Source organism: Mobula hypostoma, chromosome 7 (genome assembly GCF_963921235.1).
Source record: "Mobula hypostoma chromosome 7, sMobHyp1.1, whole genome shotgun sequence".
NCBI classification, from domain to species: domain Eukaryota; kingdom Metazoa; phylum Chordata; class Chondrichthyes; order Myliobatiformes; family Myliobatidae; genus Mobula; species Mobula hypostoma.
In genome coordinates, this window is record NC_086103.1 from 38,696,749 (window position 1) to 38,711,646 (window position 14,898).

General features: G+C 42.9%; 1 protein-coding gene across 6 annotated transcripts in view; it reads left to right on the plus strand.

Annotated features, from left to right (window-relative positions):
- Nucleotides 1-14,898, plus strand: part of LOC134349243 (transcription factor 7-like 2) — a 234,064-nt gene that overhangs the window by 208,034 nt on the left and 11,132 nt on the right. For 2 of the 6 annotated variants that reach the window (XM_063053270.1, XM_063053271.1), the window contains 2 exons: nucleotides 9,546-9,594; nucleotides 12,269-12,341. In XM_063053270.1, the coding sequence (XP_062909340.1) occupies nucleotides 9,546-9,594; nucleotides 12,269-12,341 (122 nt within the window). Of the gene's footprint in view, nucleotides 1-9,545; nucleotides 9,595-12,268; nucleotides 12,342-12,917; nucleotides 12,992-14,898 lie in introns of those variants that run through there. The other 4 variants (XM_063053272.1, XM_063053274.1, XM_063053275.1 and 1 more) reach the window with 4 other exon arrangements.

Genomic DNA, 14,898 nt, shown 5'->3' on the forward strand with positions numbered 1-14,898 from the left:
CATGGATCACTCAAGGTTACCACACAAGTTGATAGGGTGGTTAAGAAGGCGTATTGTGTGCTGGCCTTCATTGGTCAGGGGATTATGTTCAAATGCCCCAAGGTAATATTGCAGCTGTTCACTTCTGGTCCCTTTGTAGAGAGGGTGCAGTACAGATTTACCAGGATTAGAGAATATGTTTTAGGAGGAGAGATCAAGTGACCTAAAGCTCTTCTCTTGGGGGTGATGGAGGATGAGAGATGGCTTGATCTCAGTATATAAGATTATAAGAGGCATTGATAGAGTGGACAGTCAGCACTCTTTTCCCAGGGTTGCACAGATCAATACCAGAGGAGATCCATTTCAGGTGAGCAGAGGAAAGTTTAGTGGAGATGTCCGAGACAACTATTTTACACAAGAAATGGCTGGTGCCTGGAATGCACTGCCAGGGATGGTGCTGATAGCTGATACAGTATAGGTATTACAGATGCTATAGAAAATAGGTGCAGGAGTAGGCCATTCGGCCCTTCGAGCCTGCACCACCATTTATTATGATCATGGCTGATCATCCAACTCAGAACCCTGCCCCAGCCTTCCCTCCATACCCCCTGATCCCCGTAGCCACAAGGGCCATATCTAACTCCCTCTTAAATATAGCCAATGAACTGGCCTCAACTGTTTCCTGTGGCAGAGAATTCCACAGATTCACCACTCTCTGTGTGAAGAAGTTTTTCCTAATCTCGGTCCTAAAAGGCTTCCCCTTTATCCTCAAACTGTGACCCCTCGTTCTGGACTTCCCCAACATCAGGAACAATCTTCCTGCATCTAGCCTGTCCAATCCCTTTAGGATTTTATACGTTTCAATCAGATCCCCCCCTCAATCTTCTAAATTCCAACGAGTACAAGCCCAGTTCATCCAGTCTTTCTTCATATGAAAGTCCTACCATCCCAGGAATCAATCTGGTGAACCTTCTTTGTACTCCCTCTATGGCAAGGATGTCTTTCCTCAGATTAAGGGACCAAAACTGCACACAATACTCCAGGTGTGGTCTCACCAAGGCCTTGTACAACTGCAGTAGTACCTCCCTGCTCCTGTACTCGAATCCTCTCGCTATAAATGCCAGCATACCATTCGCCTTTTTCACCACCTGCTGTACCTGCATGCCCACTTTCAATGACTGGTGTATAATGACACCCAGGTCTCGTTGCACCTCCCCTTTTCCTAATCAGCCACCATTCAAATAATAATCTGTTTTCCTATTTTTGCCACCAAGGTGGATAACTTCACACTTATCCACATTAAGTTGCATCTGCCATGAATTTGCCCACTCACCCAACCTATCCAAGTCACTCTGCATCCTCTTAGCATCCTCCTCACAGCTAACACTGCCACCCAGCTTCGTGTCATCCGCAAACTTGGAGATGCTGCATTTAATTCCCTCATCCAAGTCATTAATATATATTGTAAACAACTGGGGTCCCAGCACTGAGCCTTGCGGTACCCCACTAGTCACCGCCTGCCATTCTGAAAAGGTCCCGTTTATTCCCACTCTTTGCTTCCTGTCTGTTAACCAATTCTCTATCCACATCAATACCTTACCCCCAATACCGTGTGCTTTAAGTTTGCACACTAATCTCCCGTGTGGGACCTTGTCAAAAGCCTTTTGAAAATCCAAATATACCACATCCACTGGTTCTCCCCTATCCACTCTACTAGTTACATTCTCAAAAAATTCTATGAGATTCGTCAGACATGATGTTCCTTTCACAAATCCATGCTGACTTTGTCCGATGATTTCACCGCTTTCCAATTGTGCTGTTATCACATCTTTGATAACTGACTCCAGCAGTTTCCCCACCACTGACGTTAGGCTAACCGGTCTATAATTCCCCGGTTTCTCTCTCCCTTTTTTAAAAAGTGGGGTTACATTAGCCACCCTCCAATCCTCAGGAACTAGTCCAGAATCTAACGAGTTTTGAAAAATTATCACTAATGCATCCACTATTTCTTGGGCTACTTCCTTAAGCACTCTGGGATGCAGACCATCTGGCCCTGGGGATTTATCTGCCTTCAATCCCTTCAATTTACCTAACACCACTTCCCTACTAACATGTATTTCGCTCAGTTCCTCCATCTCACTGGACCCTCTGTCCCCTACTATTTCTGGAAGATTATTTATGTCCTCCTTAGTGAAGACAGAACGAAAGTAATTATTCAATTGCTCCCCATAATCAATTCACCTGTTTCTGTCTGTAGGGGACCTACATTTGTCTTTACCAGTCTTTTCCTTTTTACGTATCTATAAAAGCTTTTACAGTCAGTTTTTATGTTCCCTGCCAGTTTTCTCTCATAATCTTTTTTCCCCTTCTTAATTAAGCCCTTTGTCCTCCTCTGCTGAACTCTAAATTTCTCCCAGTCCTCAGGTGAGCCACTTTTTCTGGCTAATTTGTATGTATGCTTCTTCTTTGGAATTGATACTATCCCTAATTTCTCTTGTCAGCCACGGGTGCACTACCCTCCTTGATTTATTCTTTTGCCAAACTGGGATGAACAATTGTTGTAGTTCATCCATGCAATCTTTAAATGCTTGCCATTGCATATCCACCGTCAACCCTTTAAGTGTCATTTGCCAGTCTATCTTAGCTAATTCACGTCTCATACCTTCAAAATTACCCCTCTTTAAGTTCAGAACCTTTGTTTCTGAATTAACTATGTCACTCTCCATCTTAATGAAGAATTCCACCGTATTATGGTCACTCTTACCCAAGGGGCCTCTCACGACAAGATTGCTAATTAACCCTTCCTCATTGCTCAATACCCAGTCTAGAATAGCCTGCTCCCTAGTTGGTTCCTCGATATGTTGGTTCAAAAAACCATCACGTATACATTCCAAGAAATCCTCTTCCTCAGCACCCTTACCAATTTGGTTCACCCAGTCTACATGTAGATTGAAGTCACCCATTATAACTGCTGTTCCTTTATTGCACACATTTCTAATTTCCTGTTTAATACCATCTCCGACCTCACTACTACTGTTAGGTTGCCTGTACACAACTCCCACCAGCGTCTTCTGCCCCTTAGTGTTATGCAGCTCTACCCATATCGATTCCACATCTTCCCGGCTTATGTCCTTCCTTTCTATTGCGTTAATCTCATCTTTAACCAGCAACGCCACCCCACCTCCTTTTCTTTCATGTCTATCCCTCCTGAATATTGAATATCCCTGAACGTTGAGCTCCCATCCTTGGTCACCCTGGAGCCATGTCTCTGTGATCCCAACTATATCATAATCATTAATAACAATCTGCATTTTTAATTCATCCACCTTATTACGAATGCTCCTTGCATTGACGCACAAAGCCTTCAGGCGCTCTTTTACAACTCTCTTAGCCCTTATACAATTATATTGAAAAGTGGCCCTTTTTAATGCTTGCCCTGGATTTGTCGGCCTGCCACTTTTACTTTTCTCCTTAGTACTTTTTGCTTCTACCCTCACTTTACACCCCTCTGTCTCTCTGCACTCGTTCCCATCCCCCTGTTGTGAACTAACCTCCTCTCGCCTAGCCTCTTTAATTTGATTCCCACCCCCCGACCATTCTAGTTTAAAGTCACCTCAGTAGCCCTCGCTAATCTCCCTGCCAGGATATTGGTCCCCCTAGGATTCAAGTGTAACCCGTCCTTTTTGTACAGGTCACGCCTGCACCAAAAGAGGTCCCAATGATCCAAAAACTTGAATCCCTGCCCCCTGCTCCAATCCCTCAGCCACGCATTTATCCTCCACCTCATCGCATTCCTACTCTCACTGTCGCGTGGCACAGGCGGTAATCCCGAGATTACTACCTTTGCGGTCCTTTTTCTCAACTCCCTTCCTAGCTCCCTATATTCTCCTTTCAGGACCTCTTCCCTTTTCCTACCTATGTCATTGGTACCTATATGTACCACGACCTCTGGCTCCTTACCCTCCCACTTCAGGATATCTTGGACACGATCAGAAATATCCCGGACCCTGGCACCAGGGAGGCAAACTACCATCCGGGTCTCTGGACTATAGGGGCATTTAAAAGACAATTAGGTAGGCACATGGACGGAAGAAAAATGGAGGGTTATGGGCTATGTAGGAGGGGAGGGTTAGGTTAATCATATAAGCTCGTCTGTTTGTATTGGTTGGCATTCATCATGGCTCGAAGGGGCTGGACTGTCCTGTACTGTTTTATGTTCCTAATATAGAAATTAGTGCTTTTTGGAGCTGAAGGTAGGGAAACAATAATGAGAGGCAGAAAAATGGTTTAAACATCCGCAGAAGGCAATACTACAGACCATTGCAGCTGAATTAGATGGAGAACCATAGCATCATAGATCACAATCAAGGTAGCAACTGAACGAGCTAGATCCAAATGTTACTGTCGTTGATTCCATACTTACCACCAATATTCAGCCAATGAAAGGAGAGTTAGATTGGCATTTTGGCACTCGAGCAGTCAAGTCACTTTGCACAGGGATCCAGCCCTTCATTTCAATGGGGATTGTTAAACAAAAAGAAAAATAAATGTCATTTTTATGTTTCAATTTAGTTTAATGTTTTTAATTATTTATTATTTATAAGTACCTCTTAAGTTTCTTGTTAATCAGTTTACTTTAAAGTATTTTTAACTTTAAAAATAGCTTTCTAAACTTTCATTGCTTTTAAGTATTTGCGACATTTAAAAACTACCAATTATTAGCCTTATTTCCTCAAATAATGGGGTTTCCCTTCCTCCACCATTGATACAGCCCTCTCCTCCGTTTCCCAGACTTTTGCACTTACCCCGTCTTCCCTCCTCCTTGATAGGTATAGAGCTCCTCTTGCCCTCACTTACCACTGCATAATCCTCCACATTCAACACATTCTCCACAACTTTCACTATCTTCAACAGGATTCAACCACCAGACACATCTTTACCTCCCCCCTCCAACTCTCCACTTTCCCCAGGGATCACTTCATCCGTGACTCCCTTGCTCATTCATCTCTCTCCCCGCTAATCTCCCTCCTGGCACCTACTCCTGTAAGTGACCAAAATGCTACACCTGCCCATTTACCTTCCCCCTTACCTCCATTCAGGCCCCCAAACACTCATTCCAGGTGAGGCGGCACTTCACCTGCAAATCTGTTGGGATCGTCTGCTGCATCTGGTGCTCACGATGCGGCCTCCTCAATGTTGGTGTGACCCGCCGTAAATTGTGGGACCACTTTGTTGAGCACCTCCGCTCCATCCACTAAAAGCGGAAATTCCTGGTGATCAACCATTTTAATTCCTATTCCCATTCCCATTCCAGCAGGTCAGTCCATGGGCTCCTCCTTTGCTATGATAAGCCCACTTTCAGAGTAGGGGAGCAACGCCTCGTTCTGTTTGGCTACCTCCAACCTGACGGCATGAACATTTATTTCTCCTTCTGGTAATTTTTCCCTCCCCTTTCCCTCTTCTATTCCCCACTCTGTCCTCTTACCTCTTCTCTTCACCTGCCTATCACTTCCCCCTGATGCCCCTTCTTCCTCCCTTTCTCTCAAGGTCCACTCTCCTCTCCTATCAGATCCTTTCCTCTCCAGCCCTTAGCCCTTCCCACCCACCTGGCTTCACCTATCACCTTCTGACTAGTCCTATTTACCCCCTTCCCCCCCACCCCGCCTTTTTATTCTGGCATTTTCCTTTCCACTGCTGAAGAAATGTCTCAGCCTAAAACATCGCCTGTTTATTTATTTCTATAGATGCTGCCTGACCTGCAGAGTTCCTCCAGCATTTTACATAGAAACATAGAAAACCTACAGCACAATACAGGCCCTTCGGCCCACAAAGTTGTGCCAAACATGTCCCTACCTTAGAAATTACTAGGCTTACCTATAGCCCTCTATTTTTCTAAGCTCCATGTACCTATCCAAAAGTCTCTTAAAAGACCCTATTGTATCCGCCTCCACCACCGTTGCCGGCAGCCCATTCCACGCACTCACCACTCTCTGAGTAAAAAACTTACCCCTGACATCTCCTCTGTACCTACTCCCCAGCTCGTTAAACCTTTGACCTCTTGTGGCAACCATTTCAGCCCTGGGAAAAAGCCTCTGACTATCCACACTATCAATGCCTCTCGTTATCTTGTACACCTCCATCAGGTCACCTGTCATCCTCCGTCGCTCCAAGGAGAAAAGGCCGTGATCACTCAACCTATTCTCATAAGGCATGCTTCCCAATCCAGGCAATGTCCTTGTGTGTGTGTTTTCCCGGATTTCCAGCATTTCAGAATCCTGTGTTAATAGTTAGCCTTTGTAGCTGGCAAAGTTTGGGATACAGCTTTTCCAACTGTCTAAACTTTCAGAGCAGTTTCAGGAAGGGTCTCATTGGTGCTGTGCCATTCTGATCACACTGCTGGGTTGCAAGACACTTGCAGCTGGGGTAGACCCTCAGCATCCAGGCCAGGAAAGTGTTGGTGGGGAAGGCGGTAGACAGCAGTTTTGGAAAGGGTAGCCTGATCAGCTAGTTCTAGCCTAGTAAGTCTGATTTTAAAATTTTATTTTCTCTTTCTTAAAACTCATCTCTTACAATTTGATTTAGAACATGCAACATAGAACATAGAAATCTACAGCATATTACAGGCCCTTCAGCCCACAATGTTGTGCCGACCATGTAATCTACTCTGGAAACTGCCTGGAGTTTCCCTACCACATAGCTCCTTATTTTTCTAAGCTCCATGTTCCTATCTAAGAGTCTCTTAAAAGACCCTGTTGTATCCACCTCTACCACCATTGCTGGCAGTGCATTCCAAGCACCCACCACTCCTTGTGTGAAAAATTTACCCCTGACATCCCCTCTGTACCTACTTCCAAGCATCTTAAAACTATGGCTATCCACACGATCAATGCCCCTTATCATCTTATACACCTCTATCAGGTCACCTCTCATCCTCCGTCGCTGCAAGGAGAAAAGGCCGAGTTCACTCAACCTATTTTCATAAGGCATGCTCCAGGATTCCATGCAGTATTGAATCGAATATACATCTGGGGGTGTAAGGAAATGATAATAACTAGAAAGAGAAGCAGAAAAGTTGTAGCAAATCTTGACAATTCATCTTCTGCAGGAAATCTGACTGAATTTTCTACTTTGTCAGACAAAACCACCCTCAATTTGATGTAACACACATAAAAGTTGCTGGTGAACGCAGCAGGCCAGGCAGCATCTGTAGGAAGAGGTGCAGTCGACGTTTCAGGCCGAGACCCTGACGAAGGTCAAGACTGCGAAAATGTCGACTGCATCTCTTCCTAGAGATGCTGCCTGGCCTGCTGCGTTCACCAGCAACTTTGATGTGTGTTGCTTGAATTTCCAGCATCTGCAGAATTCCTGTTGTTTACGTTTCTCAATTTGATGTGTTTGACTTTAAGAAAATGTTGGATTTGTAAGATGCCTACATTCAGTTTGAAATCCCCGGCAATCCCGTTTATGTTATGTGCTATGTAGTTTATATCGGATGTTTGGCAGCATTGAGATCAAAGACTTTTAATTTGTTAGTTTTGGTTGAGTACAGAGCTGGCAGCCAGCCTGACTCCTTCCCCTTACAACCCTCACTCTGATGGGAATTTCTTACTCTTTCTAAAGCTTCTGATATTTTGTTCCCCATGTTTGGTTGTGTTTAAGCCCTGGCACGTAGTGTGAAATGAATAAGGTAAACTATCTCCTCGTCCTTATATGTGAAGGCAATTACAGTGGATCTGCACTAACAGGCACAGGGCTGTGTAGTGGTGAACTTTTCTTCAGAAATTCCCTCCCCCTCTCCCAGTGTAGAGTGCCTTCCTGCTTCACATTATCCACCATTGTCCCTGTACCAAAAAAGACCAAGGTAACATGCCTGAACGATTGGCGTCCTGTCGCACTCACCTCAATAATAAGCAAACGCTTTGAGAGGCTGGTCAAGGATTACATCTGCAGCTTGCTACCACCCACACTGGACCCCTACAATTTGCCTACCAACACAACCGATCGACAGATGCCGCAATAGCCACAGCTCTACATCCTTACTCATCTGGAGAAGAAGGATGCTTAGGTGAGGATGTTGTTCTTGGACCGCAGTTCAGCATTCAACACCATAGTTCCATCCAGGCTCGATAGGAAGCTCAGAGACCTCGGTCTTGACCCTGCCTTGTGCAACTGGATCCTGGACTTCCTGTCAAATCGCCAGAAGGTTGTAAGATTAGGCTCCCTCACCTCCAACCCTCTGACTCTCAATACAGGAGCCCCTCAGGGCTGCGTACTGAGTCCCCTCCTTTACTCCCTGTACACCCATGACCGTATCGCCACCCACAGCTCCAATCTGCTAATTAAATTTGCCAACGACACTACATTGATTGGCCTCACCTCAAACAATAGCGAGGTGGCCTGCAGGGAAGAAGTCATCTCTCTGACACACTGGTGTCAAGAAAACAGCCTCTCCCTCAATGTGGCAAAAACAAAGGAGCTAGTTGGGGACTACAGGAGGAAAGGAGATGGGCTAACCCCTACTGACATCAATGAATCTGGGTTTGAGAGGGTAAACAGCTTCAAGTTCCTCGGCATCCACATCACTGAGGACCTCACATAGTCTGTACACACCAGTTGTGTGGTGAAAAGGGCACAACAGTGCCTCTTTCACCTCAGACGGTTGAGGAAGTTTGGTATAGGCCCCCAGATCCTAAGAACGTTCTACAGGGGCACAATTGAGAGCATCTTGACTGGCTGCATCACTGCCTGGTATGGGAACTGTACCTCCCTTAACCGCAGGACTCTACAGAGAGTGATGCTGACAGCCCGGTGCATCTGTAGTTGTGAACTTCCGATGATTCAGGACATTTACAAGGACAGGTGTGTAAAAAGGGCCCGTAGGATCATTGGGGACCCAAGCCATCCCAACTACAATCTATTTCAGCTGCTACCATCCGTGAAGTGGTACCACAGCACAAAAGCCAGGACCAACAAGCTCCGAGACAGCTCCTTCCACCAGGCCATCAGACTGATGAATTGACGCTGATTTGAGTGTATTCTATATTTCATTGACTGTTCTATTTATCATAAATTACTATGATTGCACATTGCACATTTAGATGGAGCTGTAACGTAAAGATTTTTACACCTCATGTATGTGAAGGATGTAAGAAATTAAGTCAATTCAATTCAAGAGCTCACGTTATAAATTCATAGGTTATAAAATACGAAGAGGCCACGTGGAAATTGGCCCCCATTTATTTGATCCCCCTTTGTTTAGAAATAACATCTTTTGCATAATTAAAATTATCTTTCATGTTAATATTCATGGAATATTTTGTATCGTTATTCTGTTTTGGCTGAAATGACCGTCAACTCTGAGTCTGTGATCTCCAGGAGGGCCTCAGTGGCAGTATAGAGAATTGGTGAGATCCAGATCAGGAGATCCTAAAAGTTCCTCAGGAGTCTGGAGCAGCATTGTTCCAAAGAAAGAATCTCACCGCACTAAAATAATTTTAAGGGTTGCCAAGATGCTCAAAATTGAGAATACAGTTAGAATTGAATGCATTGTAAATTATATGTTGCAGGGTAAAAAGAAAAGGAGGAAAAGAGACAAGCAGCAAGATTCTGATCCAGGTACAGAATATTTTCACCTCTGACTGCTTAGTGACTACACTTATTCAGTTGTAACTTGAAACCAAGTCCTCTGGGATGAAATTGCATGATGCAGTATTAATGAACCAATGTATTAACAATGCGTATTTTTTAATTAAGCAAGATACTCATTATACCAGTGGGCAACAGCTTTGCTGAAATGACAGGCAACAAAATTCTACATCAGTACTTTGTTGATGCAAAGTTGACAGCCCAGGCAGCATCTGGAAGTTGAGTGTTACAGGAGGAGAATGCCTGACATCATTAACAGCAAAGAATTTTGGCTATTTGCTTACTTTGATAAACCTTACCTCTGTGAGAAGTCTAAAACAGCCTCCAAAGTACTTATGTTCTGTAGAATATAATGGTTTTGCTCAAGCCTTTTTGATCTTTATGTATTTCTGACCATAGTTGAGAGTGGACCTGCTAGCCGAGAGGAACAAACCACAGTTGCTGCCTGAACTTGATAGCAAGTTGAAAATGTGATTATATTGTCATGTCAACCAAACTACTAACTTTAAAATTCTACCAGGGTTTTAAAGGAAAGCACAGGGTCAGTCTAGTGTCTTCATGCCTGCACGTTTAATGTTGCCTTGGTTACACAGACGGTTAAGATAGGTGGAGAGGATACATTGCTGAAATCGAACCAACCCAATTTTCAAATGATGGAAGGAGAGACAGTTTGGCTTAGTGGCTGGCCATAAGATACTCAGAGACTGTCTTACTTAGTGTGTTCCACCCAGGCATCAAGATAAAAATTCAACCCCTCTCGTCTTTGCAAAGCAACCATTCTTCAAACCTTCCTTGTTATTTGAAGAGACAGAAAAGAAAAGCCACAGGAGCTCTGCACTGTTTTCATCACAATAATATATTTCATCATAATATGCACAGTAGGACGGGGCATCTTTGAACAAATGATGAAAGAGCGTGACAAATGCTTTTTGTGAATGCTGCTTATTGATCACATTTTGACAACGAACTATTCAGTACCTGTATGTGTCATGTTTTATACCCCTAGGTGAAAAAACTTGACTGAATATCCCTGTCTTGTTAGAGGATTTTGTACAATGTCACTTTAGATGATTTCAGCTGTCTTGTTGAAAGAGGGTGGGTGGATGATTTCAGGGGAACTGATAGGAACTTCTTCTGAAATGATTCCTTCCGGGATTGTAAATGTGTTCTTATGTCTGTTTAAACAAAAATTTTCAGACCAAAATGCTAATTTGAAAAAGAGACTCTGCCACTAAAATAAAATGTTAAAGCTCAAAATATGCTGTGTGGTGCAAGCCCATTTGCGTAGACTTAGCTCACGTACACAGAAACATACATGTACAATGACAGTGTAAGCGGTTGTACACTACTAGAGACAGGCAAACATGCAGATGGACACAACCACAAGTGCAAATTGACAACGGGGAGACATGTATGGATTCTTAGAAACACTTGCGCAGATGTGTGAGCGAAGAATTATATGGATATCAAAACTGAAGGATATTAAAATGAAAAATTCTGGAAATCCTCAATAAATCAAGCAGCGTTTGGAGAGAGAAAGGGAGACGGATGATCTTTTAACAGGAAATTAATTCACACATTGGCAAGCACTCAAGAGGCAGATAAAGGTACAAATACAGCCAAATGCACAGTCAGAGAGCAAAGTAAATCCTGATTTCAAGCCTCATTCCAATAAGCTCCAGTTTTATTAAAGAAAGATTTTTTAAAGTAACATATTTGAATCTGCTTTTTAATCTAATATCACATAACTCTCCATAACCATTGATCAATACAGAAAATAGCACTTCAAAAAGTGAAGCAGTTGTGTTTGGCTTCTTTGGTATTTGTGGTTTGGCTCCCATTGCTATTTAATTTTTAGTCTCATAGACTTTTCTAGCTACACGATTAAGCTGCATGTGCAAATTTTCCACTCAGAATGAGCTTGCATGTGCAAACTATCCTTTCATTCCATGACTCACAAACATTGCAATGCCAAAGCAATGGTTCAAACCCAGGTAAGGAGTTGGTATTGGGTTACCATTGACTTCACTCTCCCTGATGTCCACATTGGAGTCACTAAATCTAGATACGGAGCCTGAATTAATAATTTCCTTTTCTGAACGTTCGATCAAATTGTAATATTGCTGTTATTGCCCCCAACTGGAATCATCTAATTCAACAGATTAGCAATCAAGCCTGAGATAGTTTTGTTTTGAGAGATTGGTGGAGATGGGTAGAAGGAAAGGGTTGGAAACCTGCAGAATTAATCTCACATTTCTTGTGACATGCTTCAGCTTTGAACGATCTCTCCTAATTGTAACTTTGCTCTGTCTGAGTCCTGCCACTTTTTGTTTGCAAGCGCCAATTTTTTTTTGCTTGTGCTCTTATTTAAATCTCATTCTGTAAAACTGTATTTATTTAAATCAGCAACTTTACATGCAATAAACGGTACATACAATCTACTTCTCGGTAAAATGTTTTGCTTACTAAAACAGCCTTCAAATTGACTCTTTGTAGTGTCAAATAACAGTCTGTGAAATTATTGTAACAGTTGCTATAACACCTATTGCTTTTCTTTACTCTCTTTTTTACTTTCGTGCCTTCCCTGCCCATCCTTGCCATATATTTTGCTTTTTTTTTGTTTCTTTTGTTTGTTTTTGTTCAGATCCAAGCTCTCCTAAGAAATGCCGGGCACGCTTTGGCCTTGACCAACGGACAGACTGGTGTGGCCCTTGCAGGTGTGTATCTTGTAGCCTAACGGTCTTGTCACCAAGTGCCTCTGTGTTCAGACTTGTAGGACTTGCAGATATCAAACTGTGCCAATGTTGCAAAGAGGCAACAATAGTCTTTCTCTTTGCTGGCTTTGAGTTGACCTGGGTTTTGGGATGATGTTAATCTCGCACATCTGTAACACTGCTGCACCACTTCTAGCCAAGCTATCTGCAAAAGAGCCCAGAACCACAGTATCACAGAACTGCCACCATCTTGATATATGGTCTTAAAACTGATTTATTATCTCAATGGAATCCTTGCACATTGGGGTGATTGGAAGCTACTTTAGGACAGAGTCTCTTGTTCGAAAGCTGTGCAATGAGATTTTTGATAGTTTTCAGGTGCAGTCAAAAAGAAAAGCTTACAACACGAAGAGCAAAAGGCAACCGCTTTAAAACCACATGTTCCTTTCTGTTTTGGATAATCTGTGTGGAGCCTGCTGATGCTTTTCCAGCTCAATAGAATTGCATACTAACTCCATTTTTTTTAATATAACAAAACATGTTCCTCCATTGTTGTCTTTGTTTACTTCACACTAACAGATGCAAACACCACAATGATGTGTCGCCCATTGTTCGAGCTTGATCTGCAATAGATGCGGTGCCTCTCCTGCAGGTACCCACAATTACTCTATCTTTAACCTGCTTGTGTTTTTTTTTAATTACAATTTTTTGACCAAACTTTTCTTGCCTGTTCAGAAGGGCCTTCCACAAAGGAGGTCATCTTTATGGAGAAAGAATCTGGCACATCTGTTTTTGCTAGGGTGGGAGTAGTAACAAAAGGGCAGTAGTACTACCTCACATTTTCGTTGCAGTGAAGTTGCACACAAGTAGCATAATGACTTTTGTCACCACAACTTTTCTTGCAAATAGGCGTGGAAAATAAAAGGTTTGCCAGACTTCTGCATGAAGACGATTCCCTTTAATGTAACTGTAGACAGTCTCAGCTTGGAGCCAGAAGTGGTGTGAAGATGGAAGGGAAAATCGGCCTTTGTAATTAAAATAACAATTGTTTAATAAGAAATTATGAAGTGAACATGTGAGGACTGTGTTTAGTACTCATAAAACAGCTCCACATGAAATATAACTCTATCTTCACAAAAAAAATTTGCAGCTACAGTGAAGTAGAAAGATAAATGAGTCTTGTGTGGGACAGAAGATATATGTAACTCCGGATGAAATACTATACATCACATTCATCCTTTTATCATCCCAGGTATCGGTTGTATTTTCTTATTTAGCTCAAAAAGGTGTAAGCGAGATATTTTTAACGAGTTGTTGAATATTTGCGATGTGAGGCTGAATTTCTACCAAAACTGTTTTTGTGGTCATCTAGTGCAGTTGCATTGGCTGTTGTGGGTGATGTGATGAGGTTTCTTCGAAGATTTGAGATGGGGACTGGTGTTGCCTTTCCCCGTGCTCACTGCAGTTTTAGCTGAAACCTGACTGGCAGATTTTCAGGGACCTCTTGTCGGTGACATAGTGACGATGTTACCAAGGAACAGCAATAAGACAGCCAACCCCTGAAGCCAATTCCACATCTAATTAGATCCTTAAGGATTTGTATCTCAACTCTATTCATTTTTAAATTTCAGTAACCACAACTATTTGGGAGAGATTTTTCTCCATCCTCTGTAAATAAAATTGCTTCCTGATTTCATAATGACATATGAATTAGGTGCACATTGGGCCACTGGCCATATGAATCGTCCACGGTGGAGTCAGTTTTCTGCTGTATCCCCTTTTCCTTACGCTGCTCTAATATTCAGGAATCTGTCTCTTTGTATGTCTTGTCTCCACAGCACTCCAGATCCACCCGACTGAGGAGATTCCCCCTCAGATCGACCCTTGGTGCCTTCCCCCCCTCCCTTTCCCTGTGACTGCGATCTCAGATCACAAACCCCTCAGCAGGAGGGAACGACTTGATGCGTGCTTTCTTCTGCCAGGCAGGTTGTTTGTTGCACTTTCTTGATGATAGTCATGTCCTGTTTTAGGTAAGGAGACCAGAAGTGAAAACATACTCCAGATAAGTAAATTTGCACAAAGGTCTTGCTGCTCGACTAAAATCCTAAAATAACAAGCACTAAGATTCTACTCCTATGTTCTTGATTCCTCTGCTAACAGAGTTTTTCTCTGTACTACCAAACTCTTATCAATCTGGTGGAGCTGTGCAATATCCAGCCCCGAGATTATCATAGAATCATGGAAAATTTAGGACCTAGAATGAGGCCAATTAGCCTATTGAATGTGTTGTGGTTGAGAAGGAATATTGGGTCTAAAGTCTAAAGAATCCATTTGTTCAAGTGTACGGACCAGCAATGATTCAAGATGGTGGGGGTTTCCGTCCCTTATAGACACTGAGTTCCAGACCCCAATAACACTCTGAGTGAAAGAAAAATTCCTACATCTCCCCTCTGTTCATTCTACCAGTTACTTCAAATCTAAGTCCACTTCTTCTGACCACCTTCCTAATAACTCCCTCTATCTGGCTCATATATGATACAATTCAATTTTGCCTTCCCTC